Source organism: Odontesthes bonariensis, unplaced genomic scaffold (assembly GCF_027942865.1).
Source record: "Odontesthes bonariensis isolate fOdoBon6 unplaced genomic scaffold, fOdoBon6.hap1 scaffold_119, whole genome shotgun sequence".
Classification (NCBI taxonomy): domain Eukaryota; kingdom Metazoa; phylum Chordata; class Actinopteri; order Atheriniformes; family Atherinopsidae; genus Odontesthes; species Odontesthes bonariensis.
Window position 1 is genome coordinate 57642 of NW_027457371.1, and position 19317 is coordinate 76958.

The 19317-nt window shown below is 42.1% G+C and overlaps 1 protein-coding gene across 1 annotated transcript; it reads left to right on the forward strand.

The window, feature by feature from the left end:
- The first annotated feature begins 6769 nt into the window (after nucleotides 1-6769).
- On the forward strand, nucleotides 6770-18981 carry LOC142375919 (riboflavin kinase-like). Its single transcript, XM_075459903.1, has 4 exons — nucleotides 6770-7020; nucleotides 8649-8800; nucleotides 17086-17188; nucleotides 17333-18981. The coding sequence occupies exons 1-4, from the start codon at nucleotides 6939-6941 to the stop codon at nucleotides 17503-17505; spliced, it is 510 nt and encodes a 169-aa protein (XP_075316018.1). The 5' UTR covers nucleotides 6770-6938; the 3' UTR covers nucleotides 17506-18981.
- Nucleotides 18982-19317: the final 336 nt, after the last annotated feature.

Consider the following 19317-nt stretch of genomic DNA (forward strand, 5'->3'; position numbering starts at 1 on the left):
CTGATTTGATATGATTGTAGAAGGTCAGGTCTGAGTCTATCAGCACGCCAAGGTTCTGGACTTGGTTTTTTAGTTTCTAGAGACAGTGACTCAAGATGTTTACTGACAGCAAACCTCTTCTCTTTGTTGCCAAACACAATGACCTCAGTTTTTTCTTGATTTAACTGAAGGAAATTTTGGTTCATCCACTTTTTGACTTGCTCTAAGCAGTCGCACAATGACTCTATAGGACTGCAGTCATCTGGAGACAGTGCGAGATTTATCTGTGTGTCATCTGCATAGCTGTGGTAGTTGACTTTAGAGTTCTTCAGAATTTGACCCAGAGCCAGCATGTATAGAGTGAACAGAAGGGGTCCAAGAACTGACCTCTGAGGAACTCCACATGTCAAAGCCACTCAATCAGATTGATTACTTCCAATGGTCACAAAATAACTCCGCTCCTCCAAGTAGGACCTGAACCATTCTAGGACTGTCCCGCTGAGTCCTGCCCAGGTTTCCAACCTGTTCAGCAGTATACTGTGATCCACAGTGTCAAATGCAGCACTGAGATCCAACAATACCAGAACTGACACCTTGCCTGAGTCAGTGTTCAACCTTATGTCATTCACCACTTTAATAAGAGCCGTTTCTGTACTGTGGTGAAGTCGGAAGCCTGACTGAAATTTGTCAAGGAGTCCACTGGAGTTCAAGAAGTTACTGAGTTGATTAAAAACCACTTTCTCAACAATCTTGGCTATAAAAGGAAGATTTGAGATGGGTCTGTAGTTGGTTAAAATGGAAGCATCCAATGTTCTCTTTTTTAGGAGTGGCTTGATGGCAGCTACTTTTAAGGGTTTAGGAAACGTGCCTGATTGAAGTGAGCAGTTTATTATTTGCTGCAAATCTGTTTGGACAGAGCTTACAATAGTTTTAAAGAAGTCAGATGGCATTGTGTCAAGACAGGATGTTGATGGTTTAAGATGCTGGACTGTTTCTTCTATGGTTTTTTGGTCAACTGTATTGAATTCTGACATCATAGTTGATTGATTCCTAGGTGGTTTTAAGGTTTGTGTCATTTTATTATTTTGCTGATTTATGTTGATATTTAGCCTTTTAGATTTGATTTTTTTCATTGAAAAAACAAGCAAATTCATTGCATTTTTCTGTGGAACAGAGTTCTGAAACTATCTGTTTTGGGGGGGTTGTCAGCTTATTAACCATAGCAAACAGAGCACGAGTGTTGTTGATGTTCTTATTAATCATTTCAAAATTTCATTTCATTTCAAAATTACAAAGACTTTGTTTGTCGAGGTCATGGTGAATTTGAAGTTTAGTTTTTCGCCATTTACGCTCTGCTTTCCTGCATTCTGTTTTCAAGGGCTTTACCATAATAGTGTTCCGCCATGGTGTTCGCTTTCCGCTCAAGATCATCTTATTTTTAACAGGTGCAACAGTATCCATGACATTTGAGATTTTCAAGTTAAAGTTATCTAAGAGTTCATCAACTGTCTCTGCACTCGCAGTTGATGACATAGCTATAACGTCCATAAACTTAGCACTGGTATTCTCATTTATGTACCTTTTTCTAACAGACACACGGGTTAACTGAATGTTTGGAGTTAACTGTAAGCCAGAGAACACACAGAAATGATCAGAGAGCGCCAAGTCCTTGATATCAACAGAAGAAATGTCAACACCTTTAGAGATAACCAGATCCAGTGTGTGGCCTCGAGTATGTGTGGGTCCATTCACATGTTGAAGGAGGCCAAAAGTGTCAAGTAGAGAGCAGAGTTCTTTGGCATTAGTGTCCATGTTATTGTCCATGTGAATGTTAAAATCCCCAGTTATGATAAAAAAGTTATAGTCAGTGCAGATCACTGACAGCAGTTCAGCAAACTCATCAAAGAAAGTTCCTGGGTATCTTGGTGGTCTATAAATGATTAGGAAGATAACTTTTGGATCCCCCTTTACTAAAAAACAGAAATATTCAAAAGAGCTAAAATCACCAAGTAAAATTTCTTTGCACTGAAAGACTGATTTAAAAATGGCAGCAACTCCCCCGCCCTTCTTACCACTTCCACACTTATTGATAAAACTGAAATTTGTTGGTGCGGCCTCATTGAGAATGGTATCACAGCTACATTCAGTCAGCCATGTTTCACTAAGAAATAAAAAGTCTAGATTATAGGTCATGATCATGTCATTTACTAAGAGGGATTTGTTGGCTAGTGATCTGATATTGAGTAGGGCTAATCTCGTGGAGACAACAGGTGATACTGGTGTGTTTCGGGGTTGACACACTATATTCAATAGATTGGTAGATTTAACTGAACCTTTTTTATTTCTCACCAGTTTGACCACTTTTCTGTTACCTGTCATCACAGGGATTGAAAAGGCTGTCTGAACTCCATAGGGCCCTGACTTTATCTGGGGAAGAGCATTCTTGATATCAGTATTACAGCCTGGACCCGGCACATATCAGTCAGACTCACAGATATGATGATTCAGAGGAGGTGGGGGGGCTTGGTCACTTCTGTTTGAGGGTTGTTTCCAACGTGATGGACGTGGTGGAATGGGAGGGGCTGGATGAGGTGGGATGTTAGGGGGGAAGAATATGGGATTTTGGCGTGGTGTCAATTGTATTCCAATATTGAGAAAGCTCTTCATCCTGTCCGGGAAATCTAGAAGTAAGGAGTCCAGAGTGAGTGGAGACTGCTGGGGGCTGGGTGGGGTCCGGGGGGGCGAAAGCTGGGGGTTTCCCACTGGGGCTGGGGGAGACTCCGCCTGTTGGACTGCCGGGGCTGGTGAAGACTCCTTATCTTGGGGTGAGGATGATGACGTTGCAGGTTCTTTCTGGATCTGCTGTCCTCCATGGTCAGAGGAGGAGGGGGAAGCGGCCACAGCGGAGGTTGAGGCCACAGCAGCGGAGGCGGAGGAAGCGGCCACAGCAGCAGAAGGTTCCTCTGTGAGAGAGAGCCAGACAAACACCTTACAGATGTCTCTGGCTCTCCCCACATTTTTGTGGAGTGCGTAGAAACGCTCCTGCGTCTCCGCGCTGTGGCACATGAAGGTGGCCAACTTCCCCCTCATGGCCTCATCGTTCTTCTGGAAGTTCTACAAAAGACAAATTCATGCTAGAGTCAGTATGGATTATGGTTAGGCTGTAAAAATCAAACATCAGGTGTCTGTTATACTCACATAAGTCGACACTGCTGTCCTTAGGTCGAGGAGGCTGGGGGAACCGGTCAGGCCCATCTCGGACCAGACCTGGCGAAGGTACCTGACCAGGTTGTTCGCCTCCCCCCGCCCAAGGGACGCGAAGAAGTACGTATTTGTTGGCACAGCACGTTGGCAGAGGGCGAGCCAACGTGTGCACCAACCATACTCCTGCGCGTCCAGGAAGATTTGTGCCACACCAAACTTCCTGACCGTCTTGTGATCCAGCACCTGCAACAAATAGAAATGACAGAAAGCAGAAAGAGCAGTCAATGTGATGAACCTATGAAAACCCAATTTAACCTGATTTTCAAAGTGATCACATCATGACACTGTTTGAAATTACACTGAAACTTACATTAACGAGGTATCCACTCTGGGCGTCCCCCAACGGCCTCCTTCACCTCGGACGCCCGCATCCGGGTGAGGACGCCTGCCCTGTGCCCATAAATAGAGCACAGGAAAGCTGCGAGGTACCCAAAGAAGCGATACCTCGTCTTTGGGTCCTTGGGCGGTGCCTCCTCGATGTCGTCTGAAATGAGTTTAAGAGAGAGAAGAGAATAATGAGTGACAAAAAGTGTAGTGTGTGTGTGTGTGTGTGTGAGAGAGAGAGTGACAGAGAGAGGCAGCACAGACTTACCAAGAAGCGAAGGAATCTTGGCCAAGGCCAAGACCTGGCATTTGGCCAGGTCTTCCCGGGTCACCAGCCTCTTCATTTTCTCCTGTTTGAGCAGGTGCTGGTGACCCAGGATGGTCCGGCCAAGATCCTTGCAGAGCTTCTTGAGCTCTCTGAACAGCAGTGCCAACTTCCGTGCGGGCATTCGGGAGTACTTCGGGGTGACGTCCCGAACGTACTCCACAAATGCTATAGCCTGGCCCACGTACAGGGAGATGGTCGTCGGGGCCAGGCCAAAGGACCGGAGGAGAGCAGGGTCCATCTGTGGAAAGAGCAGTCTGCATTTAGTCTTTATCGTTCATTTGTTTTCAGTACTTACTATGTTCTGTCTTTCAAAGTTCACTACTTACAATTTGACCAGCGGGATGTTATCCAGGAACTCCCAAGTCCAGAACTTGACCGAAGGCCAGCCGACCATCATGAACTTTACGAACACTTTGGTTCGGCTGGCCTTGGACACTAATTCTGCTGCATCTTGGGAGTTCCTTCAGTACATCCACGTACGACTGCATGTACCGGTCTATGAGAATAAAACACATGTGCTGATTAATGTAACAAGATAACACTCCACACACCTGCACAAATATACTATGTGTGATCTCAGTGATACACCAAGCCAATCTCAGTGACAAGCTGCATCCTACAGCCTTGCCACACCGGGTGACAATTCTTGGTGGAAAGTAAGAAATAACTTAACACTTAACTGTATCACACTTATACATGTTTTTGGAACTGTTTTTATTTGTTTACGTTGCTATTCTAATATAGTATGAATTAATTTGTGAGTGTTCATTACATTTTTCTGCTATATTGTCAGCATCCACAAAGGTACGAGCCAGCTGCAGTAACATACCACCTGGGCACAAAGAATCACTTTGTGGCATTCCACAAACTGGGCGCTGACAAAGACTGGCATTTTTACGATGGCCTTGAGGAAATGCTCAACCCTGGCAAGGGTGATGTTGTCATCACTGACACATTAAGGAAAAAGAAACTTAAGGCTAAGAGTAAAGTTAGCCACATTGTCATGGTCAGGGTAAGTATGGACATTAATTATGGCATAACACTGTCTTGACTTCTAAAACTAGTTTTCCTTAATATATGACATTTCAACAGATAACAAAAATATTCATGTCTTTTGGTTCACAAATAAGAAATTGAAATTAATCACAGTAATAACTAAACGTGTTAATCAGACTTACTTGTCTTTCACATTCAGGTGACAATCCTTTCTGGAGAAAATAGGTGATAGTCCTCTTACATAATCTCTTCATAAAAAATTATTTGTTTTCCTCTTGCTTTAGGACAAAGCAACAGAAGCTGTTGAAGCCAGGCGGCAGGACAATGAACAGCTTGTTACATTCATTGTGGACCACAATGGAGCTGATGGAAAGCTGAGGGTACGTCTAACATGTCATAACTTTCCCATATGGAGCAATTTTACTAAAAAAAGCTATGAAATTACAGAGCAACACCTAACCTGATCCATTTATAATGTATCACCCTGTGATAAAATGTGATATATTAAACACCCATTAACCAATTACTAACTTAATGGCGAATGTGCAATTAGTTCAGTGAAGAAACATCTGTAACTGCTTGTGGCTTGTTCGCTTCTGCCAAGAACACCGTTCTCCTTACATGGACTGCACTAGACTGCACTTTATACCAGCACATTCAGATACTGAGGTGTATGTACCCACAGACAAAATGGAGGAAACAGGCCTTATTTGAGTTCATTGAGTCCACAGCTCTATAAGTTCATTAAGTTCATAATGGTTGCGCGCGCCTCCGCACGTCTCCGTGCAAGACACTAAGATACACTGAAGAATAAACCCCTTTTTCTTACCAAATGTAGATTTGATATGAGACATTCTTACAGTCAGACCATATCTTTTGGCTGTACGCCTGGACCAGTCGCCTTGAATCTTCTTTAAAAGTAAGGGACTTTCTCTCCCCGGGCAGAGAGTTTTTCCATTTGACAACCGGCTCTCCCAGAAAATGCATTTTCTGTAATTGAGATGGACCTGACGACAGAAATAAAGATTTCTTTTGTTCGACTACGTCCGTTTCAGCAGCTTTCTTCATCACTCATTTTCTGCACCGGTTTTTGAGGGACCTCTCTCAGAATTCACCACAATACCATAGTAGTTAAGTCAATTAGTTTTACAGTAAAGCAAGTTTCATTGCAGAGATTTAAAGACACATATGTCTACTGTGGAAAGAAAGCCACTATTTGGGGTATTCTGGCCTCTTGCTGTGAATGGAACTAATGAAATAGGCTGAGACACGGCGATGCCTCACAGCACCACTGTGTGTGAGCAGATAAAAATTAACTGAACGTTTTTAAATATTCATGTTTAATTACTTTCATAATGAATTCAAAATAAATAAGTAATGTAGTTTCCATAAAGGACCCAGTTTAGGGTGATCAGAATTCCAAAAATGCAGTAAAATGGCCCTGTTCTGCATTTTCACAAATCAGAAAAAGGTTTCACAAATCCCAAACAAGGTTTTAATGAATCTATAGCCTCTTTAGAATAATTCTATCCAGATTTGAGCAGTCTAAGTAATGTAGTTTCCATACAGGACCCAGTTTATGGTGATCAGAATTCCAAAAAAGCAGTAAAATGGCCCTTTTCTGCATTTTCACAAATCAGAAAAAGGTTTCATGAATCCGAAACAAGATTTTAATGAATCTACAACCTCTTTAGAATAATTCCATCCAGATTTGAGCAGTGTAACTATTGTAGTTTCCATACAGGACCTTGTTTTGGTCGATCAAAATGCAAAAAAGCAGTGAAATGGCCCTTTATGCCCACCCCTTTAATGCGCGAATCGGAGGCTGGCGAATCGGATGCCAACTTCAGCGTCGTGTACCGCCCACAGGTGAAACAAACGATAACGCTGGAATGAGCAATTAAAGAGACAGACTTCAATCTTGATAACGGTGTTCGTTGCGTTATTAGCTAGCAGGGTATTTCTGGTTGAATAGCCAGGGTCCGACTTCCTTGTGTAGGTCATTCTGTCGCTTTCATCTAAGCCAGCTGCTCTTGGGAAACTAGTCATGAAGAGCCTTCCGTATTTCTGTCGAGGAGAGGTTATTCGAGGCTTTGGAAGAGGAAGCAAAGAACTTGGGATTCCCACTGGTAAGAAAATAGTTTAGCCTATATCTCTTTGGGCTTTTCAGTTGGCTAATATGTAACGCAGTGCTTACGCAGACAACGTAAACCCAGTGTACATCGTTTTTCTACCAAACCAGAGCAATATCAAGGAATAAACCATGTGTGAGTATTCTTATCACGACAATCACTTCTTCTCAGGTGACTTATCAGATACTTCGTGGTTGTTCATGCACACTGGATACATGAGCGTTAGCTACACTGGTTACGACACTCTTTCACGTAACGGAACTTGCCCTGTTTTCTACCTGGTTTGTCGCTATGGATGTTTCCATAAACCTGTTGTAGGTGGATAAAAATGTGCTCTTGGATACTGAATTAGTTAAGCAATTTATGAGCGTCGAATGTAGGGAAAATTGAATTTTGTGACAAACATGCACTCTTAATGTTCGTTATTTCTCTAACATTCAGCCTGAAAATAACTGCGAATGTTTAAGACGTACAATTTCATTTTGTCATGGGAATTCTGAGTTCAGGACATCATATTTGGCAAAGTGACAATGCAGACAACGGGGAAGTGAATATTTGTTTGAGGTGGTTCAAGCTTTGTTTAATCAGAAGGGAAATAATACCAAAGTATGACATTATATTATTAAAGCGATACTCCGTAGTAAATTCACCCTGGGGTCATTTGAACCGTGATATCCAGCCAAGTAGCCCACCCGCAGTTTTTTCGATCTTGGCTGAACATCAGCTGAGTTACTGAGTTATCCCGAATAGCTTCATACAAGGGTTAATGGATCCTGGTCTGTATCTCCAAAATTACCACACTAAAATCACATGCCATGACACCAAACTTCTACAGTAGTACAAATATGGTCTGTACTCACCAAACGATGCATTTGGAAGTTTGTACATAGTCCAGGAGTTTATTATTATCAACACAAGCCTGATAGCTTCTCTGCAGCTAAAGCTGCGTCGACGTCACTTCTGGGAGCTGGGAGCTTCAAAGTAAGATGAGGGTTGATCTACTACTGTAGACAACAAAGTATATGCTATATTCTACATGTTTTTTTATGTTGTAGAGTAGTGAATTTATTTTATTAATGGAGAAATTGAGCAGTCTTGCTTTGTTGTCTACAGTAGTAGATCAACCTTCATCTTACTTTGAAGCTCCCAGCTCCCAGAAGTGACGTCGACGCAGCTTTAGCTGCAGAGAAGCTATCAGGCTTGTGTTGATAATAATAAACTCCTGGACTATGTACAAACTTCCAAATGCATCGTTTTGTGAGTACAGACCATATTTGTACTACTGTAGAAGTTTGGTGTCATGGCATGTGATTTTAGTGTGGTAATTTTGGAGATACTGCCAGGGTCCGTTAACCCTTGTATGAAGCTATTCGGGATAACTCAGTAACTCAGCTGATGTTCAGCCAATATCGAAAAAACTGCGGGTGGGCTACTTGGCTGGATATCACGGTTCAAATGACCCCAGGGTGAATCTACTCTGGAGTATCGCTTTAAAACTGTCCTGATCTGGAAGTAGTCTGCATCAACTATTGAAAACCATTGTAGGTGGGTCGCTACTCCTTGTTACATGCCCCTGCTTCTTACCTTTCTTTGTACTTCTTCTGACTCTTGTCTCTGTTTTCCAGCCAACTTCCCAGACTCGGTGGTGGACAATCTTCCATCAGATATCAGTACAGGGATCTATTATGGCTGGGCCTGCGTCGGTAACGGTGATCTGTACAAAATGGTGATGAGCATTGGCTGGAACCCTTACTACAAAAATACCAAGAAATCCATGGTAAGTATAAGATTTTTTTTAAAAAAGTATTCATTACAATCAGCTCGGTCTGAAAAACGGTGTGCACATTTTAAATATGTTTCCAGTATGTTCGATAGTCCACGGTCTCAAGCTTATTGGAACCCATATATTACATGACTACACATCCGATTATATATGTCAGTTTAACTGAGCATTGGAGTCTTTCTGGACTCTAATGGGAAGAAAGATATTGGAACCATTTTGATTTGATATATTAGATAAAGTTCCTTTTATATATAAAAAAAACCTCTACTGATCAGAATAAAACCAGGAAAACCCCACAAATCATTAAAAAAATGGCCATTTTTGTGTGCGTGTGTCTGAGAGTACTTTGGTTGTCAGCTCCTAATGAACCAACATGAAATCAATGGTTGTATTTATTGCTCATTGAATGCATCGTATAAAGTTGGACTACGGTCAGTCGCGTAAGAAGCTGGCTGCGGGCCCCGGTGCGACATGCGGAATACGGGCCCTCTAGTGGTCATAGTGACATTTAAAGCTGCCGTCGGCAGGTTTTCAAAATTGCGAGTCTAAAGTCGGAAAATTCGAACTGATACAACTTTCAGGTCCCTCCCCCAGCCTCTAACAAGCTCCGAATCGCCCCCAAAACCCCTCCCCCTCTGTGGACGAGGTTGTGCACGTGAGTTCACACCAGTGTGAGCGCACACAAGCTGGGGCAGACTCACGCTCAGCAGCGTGTGCACAAGCTGTGATTGACAGGTAGGATTCCTCCACCCTAACGTGATTGGTTAAAAACAGCCGGGAGCGCTCGGTTTTTGCAAGCATGATTACAGGCTTCAGAGGGAGCTACAGATTTCATTATTTTTCCTAAACAGCCTATTTAATATTCTACTTCCAGAATCCCATGACAGTTCAAGCTAATATGACAAAAAAAAAGTTGCCGACCGCAGCTTTAAGGGAGGACTTAACATAAGGGTGCCTAATCCTCAAGGATCAAAGATAGCCTATAGAAGTAGTTTATATTGTTGTACATAAAAACATACTCCACAACATTGAGTCAATAATATGGGAAAACTTTACAAATCATTTTTATTAATAGGCCTATACGGTAATCAAATATATACAGCATTGACATTAGCGCATGCCATGGAAGTAGGCTCAAAGCGCTGAAACCTCGCCTTCTGCTGAAACAGCAAGCTCTTACAGTATGGTTGCCCTAAATATGAACTGCGCAGAAACTGAACTTGGGCTTTACAACGGTGCAGGAACAAAGAAAAAAAATATTCATACAACTGTGCAGAAACAAAGAAAAAAAATATTCATACAACTGTGCAGAAACAAAGAAAAAATCATACGACCATCACTGTACATTAATCATCACTAGAATGCCATTTTACGAGCCTTGCGTTGTGCAAAATCATCAACGATGTCACCAATATTTAATGCTCTGGCTCTCCTGTTTTCAATGGATAGTATAGCTAACCCACTGAGTCTGTCCTGCCCCATGCTGCTCCTTAGGTATGTCTTTATAAGTTTTAGTTTTGAAAAAGATCGCTCAGCTGTTGCCACAGTCACAGGTAGTATGAGAAACAGCATGAGCGCAGTGCACACTTCACCGAATGTGGATGTTACCGTATCACAATCCACCACAAGCATTTTGGCCAGTTGTAAAATGGATGTTTTTTGCGCAATCTCTGATTTGAAACACGACCTAAATGAGAGGAGTTGACTTGGAAACGTTGGTGCGATGTCCCTGGCGTAATAATCAGATAAACGCTTCGCTTTTGCAAACAGGTCGTCATCATCACCTGCGAGCAGAAGGGTGGTAGGACGCAAAGCTTCAAACTAACGACACGTTTCCCGCATACTTTTAAATCTTTGTGTGAGTTGGGCGTTTATTATGTCCAGAGTGCCATTAAATATATGCACTCTGAAGTAACTCTCTGCGTCGGTAAAACGCTCATCTTCAGACAGTTCGTCAAAGTGACGCTTCACTCTCCTTGCCCTAACATTTTCAAATGCACTCTGAACCCCCCATTTACTTGCGAGCATCTGCGCTGTAGTCTTGGCCTGGTCAAATGCACCCCAGTACTCAGAGATGACTTGTATCGAGTTTTCTAGTAACTGAATTGTGGTCTGCAAATCTGTGTCTGTCTTTTGAAGTGTTTTTGACACAGCATTGACAGTCTCCAACACTTTTGTCTGCACAACGAGCAAAAAAATGAAATGAAATTTTTCCATCAATTTCGTAAGCCCAGCGGCTTCGTTTCGCTCATCCCTTTTGTCGCTTGTCAGAGCTATTTTTGTCAGCACCCGCATTACATCCACATACCTGTACCGTATAGCACTGAGGGAATCGAATCTGGAGGACCAGCGAGTGGGGCATAATCGCTTCAGAGTCACATCTGGGTGATCTGAGCCATCTGCTGTTATTATGCCACTGAGCATGTTCCATCTTTTAATGCTGGTTCCAAAGAATGTGTAGATGTGTTCTATGGTGTCATAAAACCGGTCAATCTCTGGGATGTTTTTCACTGCATCATTCAAAACCAAATTCAAATTGTGCGCTGCACAGTGAACATATGTAGCAAGCGGCTCACTCTCCCGTAGTCTGGCCTGCACCCCTGAGTAAATGCCACTCATATTTGCGGCTCCGTCGTAACCCTTTTTCGATAGCTGGACTTAGGTATTTAATGGAACCCTGTGGTCGGCTTATGAGCTCTTTCAGTAAAGGGTCGTAACCCGCGAGCAGCTCAATTATAGAAAGAAAATTCCCACTATTGGGCTGTCCCAGTACCTCCTGATGAGCCCTGAATGCAAGGTTACAAGACGCCAGAGTAAGTGTAACATTGACTATGCGCTCCAGCACTCCTCGCCAAAAAAGTGCGGCATTACGCACATCCCTCTCCAAATCTTTGTCAATGGTACCATGGAGCTTCCATTGCTCAAACACAACACAGGCTGCTACAAAACAAAACAAAGCTTCAGATTCACTATGAGCTATACAAAGAATGTCTGCGTAGTTATAACAATGAGCTGTGCAAGGCCAGACAGCTGCATTTATCTGAAATGATTAATAAGAATGTCAACAAGTCTCGAACTCTGTTTGCTATGGTTGAAAAACTCACAAATCCTCCTAAACAGACAAACCCAGACCTCCTCTCCACTGAGAAATGCAATGAATTTGCCAACTTTTTTAGCCAAAAAATCAAAACAATTAGACAAAACATTAACGCAACACAGACAAACAAGAAAACTAATCTGTGTCTAAAACCTAGAAATAACTCTGACGTTATGTCACAATTTAATATTGTAGATTTAAAAATCCTAGAGGAAACAGTTCGGCAGCTGAAATCAACAACTTGTTCTCTGGACATAATACCATCCGACTTTTTAAAAACTGTTTTTACCTCAGTAGAAAGTGATCTCCTACAAATAGTTAACAGCTCACTGGCACCAGGCATTTTTCCCAAGTCACTAAAGACAGCTGCCATTAAGCCACTCCTAAAGAAGAGAACTCTAGACGCCTCTATGATGAACAACTACAGATCTGTCTCTAATCTCTCTTTTATATCTAAGATTATTGAGAAAGTTGTATTTAACCAGCTCAACGACTTTCTGAATGAAAGTGGAAGTCTTGATAACTTTCAATCAGGCTTCAGACGTCATCACAGCACTGAAACAGCTCTGGTCAAAGTGTTAAACGACATCAGGTTGAATACTGATTCTGGTAATGTTTCAGTCCTGGTTCTGTTGGACCTCAGCGCTGCGTTTTATACTGTAGATCACAGAATCCTGTTGCACAGGCTGGAAAACTGGGTTGGACTTTCTGGAGCGGTCCTTAACTGGTTCAGGTCCTACTTAGAAGGCCGGAGTTATTTTGTTACTATTGGCAGCTATGAATCTGAGCGAGTGGCCATGACTTGTGGAGTCCCCCAGGGGTCAATTCTTGGACCTCTTCTGTTTAACTTGTATATGCTCCCTTTGGGTCAGATATTGCAGAATTTTAACATCAATTATCACAGTTATGCAGACTATACACAACTTTATGTGTCTCTGTCAGCGGACGACTGCAGCCCAGCAGACGTACTGTGTCAGTGTCTGGAGGAAGTAAACACCTGGATGAGAGAGAAGTTTCTACAATTAAATGAAGACAAAACTGAGATCATTCTGTTTGGTAGCAAAGAGAAGAGGGTCAGCGTTGGTAAATATCTTGAGACTCGGGACCTTACAATCACTGACCAAGTTGGTAACCTCGGAGTGTTGATAGACTCAGATCTGACTTTCAGCAGCCACATCAAAGCTGTCACCAAGGCAGCTTTTTACCATCTCAGAAACATCAGCAGAATTAAAGGTTTCCTCTCCCAAAAAGACCAGGAGAAACTCATCCATGCATTCATCTCCAGTAGACTCGATTACTGTAACGCTCTTTTAACTGGACTTCCCAAAAAGAGCATTAAACATCTGCAGCTCATCCAGAACACTGCTGCTGGAGCTTTAACCCGGACTAAGAGATCTGAACACATCACACCAGTTTTAAAACCTTTACACTGGCTTCCAGTCAGTCACAGAATAGATTTTAAAAGCCTGCTGATGGTTTACAAATCCCAGAATGGTTTAGGCCCAAAATACATCTGTGATCTGTTCAGAGAATATAAAGCCAGCAGAGCTCTTAGATCCAAGGACTCAGGTCAGCTGGTCCAGTCCAGAGTCCAGACTAAACATGGAGAAGCAGCATTTAGCTGTTATGCTGCAAACAAGTGGAACAAACTGCCAGTGGAGATTAAACTTTCACCAAATGGAGACATTTTTAAATCCAGGTTAAAGACATTTCTGTTCTCATGTGGCTATGCATGAAATATCTTTTAACTTATCTAGACTGTTGCCTGATTTTAAATTAATTTAAATGATTTTATTTGTTTCTCTTTATATTATTTTATGTATTTTTAATGCTTCTTGCACTCCCTGCTGCAATGCTTTTATTTTATGTAAAGCACTTTGAACTGTTTGTACATGAAATGTGCTATACAAATAAATTTGATTTGATTTGATTTACATGTGGCTGAGAGGACTCGTGACATTCAATTTTTTAAGACAAATGGCCCCAATCATTTACTCCATTCACCCATGCGTTATTATAATGCGATGAACGGCGATCTCCAAATAGCCAGCATGGTTCACAGTAAGCACAATCCAATTTTGGTGAATAGCAAAGCCACATCCGTGGCAATTTGACACCTGCCTTTGTTTGGGTATGATAAAACACATCAGAAAAAGAGCGATTGTGTTTATTTTTAGGAAAAAGGCCGCTAAGTTTACATGAACCCATTGTTGAAATGTAGTTTTTAAAGCTGCGGTGGGCAACTTTTTTTTAGTCATATTAGCTTGAACTGTCATGGGATTCTGGAAGTAGAATATTAAATAGGCTGTTTAGGAAAAATAACGAAATCTGTAGCTCCCTCTGAAGCCTGTAATCGTGCTTGCAAAAACCGAGCGCTCCCGGCTGTTTTTAACCAATCACGTTAGGGTGGAGGAATCCTACCTGTCAATCACAGCTTGTGCACACGCTGCTGAGCGTGAGTCTGCCCCAGCTTGTGTGCGCGTACCCTGGTGTGAACTCACGTGCACAACCTCGTCCACAGAGGGGGAGGGGTTTGGGGGGTGATTCGGAGCTTGTTAGAGGTTGGGGGAGGGACCTGAGAGTTGTATCAGTTCAAATTTTCCGACTTTAGACTCGCAATTTTGAAAACCTGCCGACGGCAGCTTTAACAGAAGCGTCCAAGACATGTTCTTGAAAGTGTCCCCTGTCTGTAGGATAACGTTCTTCCCCCGCTCCTGTCCTGTCCAGCTCCTGTTCTGTACTGTCACTGCCTGACGCCTGTTTACCACAGTTTCGTCTGCAGACAGGTCACCTGCGCCACTGACTTCATCGCTAGTTTCTGGTTCTTTCTGTTGAGAGCTGCAACAAAGATTATACGAATCGAAATTTAGAATGAGCATCCAGTTTACTATAGGTCTAGGCTAACAAGCGCTAGTGTAACGGATGACAATTACCAACTAGAGTTTGGCGTAGAACGTTAGTAAACCTCCCTCCCGAAGCCTCATAGTTCTGTCGGTAGGCTACACTGTAACATGCTAACGTTCAAATAGCTAACACTTAGCTTATCTTGTGATTCTACTAGCAGCGATCATATTTTCAGATCTGTGTGATTATATGTATCTCGGTGGATTCTACATTCTACAATGAATACCCTTTCTATGTTGTTGTAGGTAAAATCCAACATGTTTGATCCTGAGCTCACACCTGTTGCATGGTTCTTCACAGTCGCCGCTAGGTGTAGATGTTGTTCTGTTCTTCTCACTGCTCTTGGTGGTAAACCCGAATTTGTCCAGTTTTGGCAGTTTTACCACCCTGTCCTGTTCCTCCCTGCGCTCCTGTCGCTTCTGGGAGCCGCTTTTGTGTTTGAAGGACTTTTGAGAAAGATAATGACAACAAACAATGGTGACCATTTCATTTTATTTCACCGGTTCACGATCTGAAATTTGGATAAACATGTAGGCCTATGCTTACATCTTCGTTCTTGTAGAGAACGGCCCGGCGGCAGCCGGCTTCTCGTGATCGTGCGGTTCTCGCGAAGAGAGCCGTCCGAGCGGCTGACAGATCATGAAGTGCTGCACGGGGTCCGCGGGACGTGCGGAGAAGCTTAAAGGATAAGACCGGTTTTTTGACATTGGGCCCTTGATTTCACATTATAACATGATGTTTATAATAAATAAAGCATAGTTTATAATAAATTATAAACTATGCTGTTTATAATTTATTAATTACTCTACACCAGCACTGATAACGTGGAGGTGCGTCGCTTACTTAAAAAAATCCGGGTTACTAATTTTGAATTTTAGCCGAATGAATAAATAGGCAGCAGGTCTGTGGGCTGTCTGTGGCAGTAGCACCACGATGACGTCAGTAACACCCACTTTACGACAAAAAAATCAAAATTACAATAACCCGGATTTTTTTAAGTAAGCGACGCACCTCCACGTTATCAGTGCTAGTGTACAGTAATTAATAAATTATAAACAGCATAGTTTGTGCCTGTATGAGCTTGCCCATAGGAAACCGTTTCATGGCCGAATATCTCAAGAGAGCAGCCAGACGCCTCGCGAATATCTTCGGAACAGCTCCAAATGTTCAACAACAAGCAGGGGTGATTAGAACATCATGCTATAATGTGAAATCAAGGGCCCAATGTCAAAAAAACGCTCTTATCCTTTAAGATTTGCTTGCGACGGGCAAGGTGACCGTCGCTGGCCAGGGTACTGAAGTGCCACTGACTGAGAGCTCAGCGGATGACGGGTGAGCGTAGAATAAATCCTGCATCGTGAATTAGGGGGGTGCCGAATTTCGTTGCACTGAAATTCCACCGAATGACAGCTCAGTGGAGAATAAACGGGCCCTGCAACGGCCACGGGCCCCGGTGCGGCTGAACCTGCTATAGTTACGCGCCTGACTACGGTTAAGTTTTTATCTCGGCTCACCTTTGTTGAACCCCTTTCACTAAACGTGCAGCTAAAAATTGTTCAAAGGACAAACTGAAAAGCATACAGACACGAAGAGGTGAAAGCAGCGAGGCGACGTGATGGTGGTAATATGTGTTTGGGGTCATTTTTGCTGGCGCGGTTTAGATTAATTTGTCTCTTTAGTGGGAAGGGCCGCTGCAAATTTACACTTGCAACATGTATCAAGAAACGTGAGGAATGACTGTCTGCAAACAGATTTCTTTTGGACAATGTTGAACCTTTTTTGTTACAAACCACGCTCGGCAGCTGTGCTGTTATCACAGTTGAAGGATGAGAAAGCATCTGTGACAGACAAAACAAGAGCCTTGGAGGTGGCTTAATTTCAAAATTATATAAGAAATAGGAGCACACTTTGTGCCAAAGCATTGTTTTAAAAAGACTTACTTTCTGAAGTTAAGATTTGAGACACATTTGAAGATACACCACAAACTTGAGGGCAAGTTGAAAAGCCCTTGTGTTCTGTATGTGTACAAAGAGCAAAGGTTTTTATCCTGCAGTGCAGATTTAATCAGTTTTATAACCATCTCTTTGAATTATTACATGAGTTTCCCATCATGGTTGCTACGCACACATTTTTCAGCCTCTTAATTTCCTGGTCCCTAACTTCAGATGCCAAAGCTAATCTTTGTACTCTCTGATTTCATAATACCAGAGAAATGCAGTAAATTCTGGCGTCTGCTGTTCTCTGAGAAAGTTGATGCGAATGCTTTTTTTGGCCCTAGGAGATGCATGTGATTCACAAATTCAAAGAGGACTTTTATGGGGAGATTATCAGTGTTGTCATGGTGGGCTACATCCGTCCAGAAAGGAGCTACGACTCACTCGGTACGCCTTGCCTTAAAGTTCTTATCTTTCACACCTTCGTATTTTAGTTGGTGTTTGGAGATGTTTTTGCTTTTGTTTTTTTTTCCTCCACAATGCCCACTCTTAAGTTTGTTCTCCTCTGCACATGTTTACCTGTCCTAACAGAGGCTCTCATTGTGGCCATCAACAATGACATTGAGGAGGCCAAGATGAAGCTGGAGCTCCCAGAACATCGCAAACTGAAAGAGGACAACTTCTTCACCAGCACGACCAGCTCGACTTCAGTCACACCCTCCACCACTGCATCCACGTCTCAGACTATTACGAACGGTCACTGACAGCTGGCAGTGACAGCAGCGCTTTGTGCACGCACTCACACAGACCAGATGAGCACAGTTGTCTATATACACACACACGCAGACACAGACAGGTTGTTTATATGCACAGCCTTATTCTGAAACCTGTCAGCGGGCGCAACATGCATATAATCATAAACAGCCAATCTGTTTTGATATATTTTTCTTTTTTCTTTGTCAGTGTTCCTGTTTGAAAGAGCTTGCTGGAATTATTTTTTTTTCCTTTTTTGCAGTCAATTATTAGATTACTGTTCTCTTCTCTTTTTTTGTTCATCTTCACACCAGACTGCCTCTTTGCATCTCATTGGTCCTGCTGAGCATTTTATAAGAGAACACTGGTAAATTACAGATTTTTGGCAAGATATCGAACAGAAAAAAACAGTTTTGTAATAGCGCACCAAACAGACTGTAAATTCAACTCTGTGAATGCTGTCCTCCTACCTTAAGGTGGTTGAGAGAAGGTTTCAGCATTATTATCTGTAACGTACTGTGGCCTCGAAGTCAGAAAATGTTGTGTAACATTGTCCCCCTGGTTTTCTCATTTTTCACCCCTCTTCTAGAGCCTTATTCATCACTTGCCCTGAAAACCTCTACATTGGACCAGAGATTTTATTTGTGGTTTTGAGGCATTAAAAATAAAAAATAAACGCTTGCTAGATAGGACAAATTCAATAACTTGCAGCATGGTTATTTTTTTATGAAAGCTAAGCAAATGTGTTTTGATAGACAGGCTTTTTTCCCACTGTTTCAGCATATTCATTTGCTGGATTTAAGTATCTTGACACTTGGTCGTTGATAATCTAAAGAACACAGTAAAGCTTAATAACAAAGCAGGTGCTTCTGCTCGTGGTTTATTCACTCACAGTTCTAGTGACACATTGGTAGATGGTAGTACGAATTAGAAAAAAACAACAACTCACCAATCCTGTTAGACAACCACAGGCTTTTAATTGCACGAAGAGCAATGTTAGAAAGTTGCTTAGAACTGGAAATTGTTCAACATGTATACGACTCCTAATAACTCTCTCTACAGCAAATATACTACACGTATGTTTTGTTCAGAGGGACTTTTCAAGTTCTTAACAAATATATTCCAAAACAGCTGGCAAAACCCTGAAGGAGTATCTCTTTATAGTGTGTGTGTGTGTGTGTATACTTGAGAGATTACATGAAATTGTCAAAGATAAAACTACAAGTCTCAACAGTTATTTGAACCCCCTGTAAAAAATAGTTTTAGGTGATAAAATATTTAAGTCTGCATATGTGATTATTGGATTTTAAGTCTGTTGGATTCATTATTTTTGTTTATTAAAGTGTTAAATAGGCAGCGAAAGATGTGACCACATTTTCTGAATGTTGACTTAATCATGCAACCGGAGGTGCGATCCTGTTTTTCGGCCGATGGCTTTTCTTCTTCTTCTTCTTCTGCTCTCCGTGTACATTGTTTTCATTACTTTCTTAACCAGCCAAATGAAAGCGGTGTAATCGGATGTGTCGCTTCGTCAAATCTTTCAAAGATTTGAAGAGGGCAGCGCTCGTAACCCTGAAACGTGTTACTTTACTTTGTCACTGCGGTGAGGCTCGTGTTTCCAGGTCCCATTTGTTGGAATAATTCGCTGTAGTTTACACAGGGACCGGGGTTGCTGCACACTGACTGAAAGCTCTGTTTTAATCCATCGTGTTTTACATCATTTTATTAAATGAAAAATTTGATCAAATATATTTCAAAGTTCATTTTTGATGTTTTTACATGTTAAAAAAAAAAAAAAAAAGAATGTAAATGATGCTTCAGGA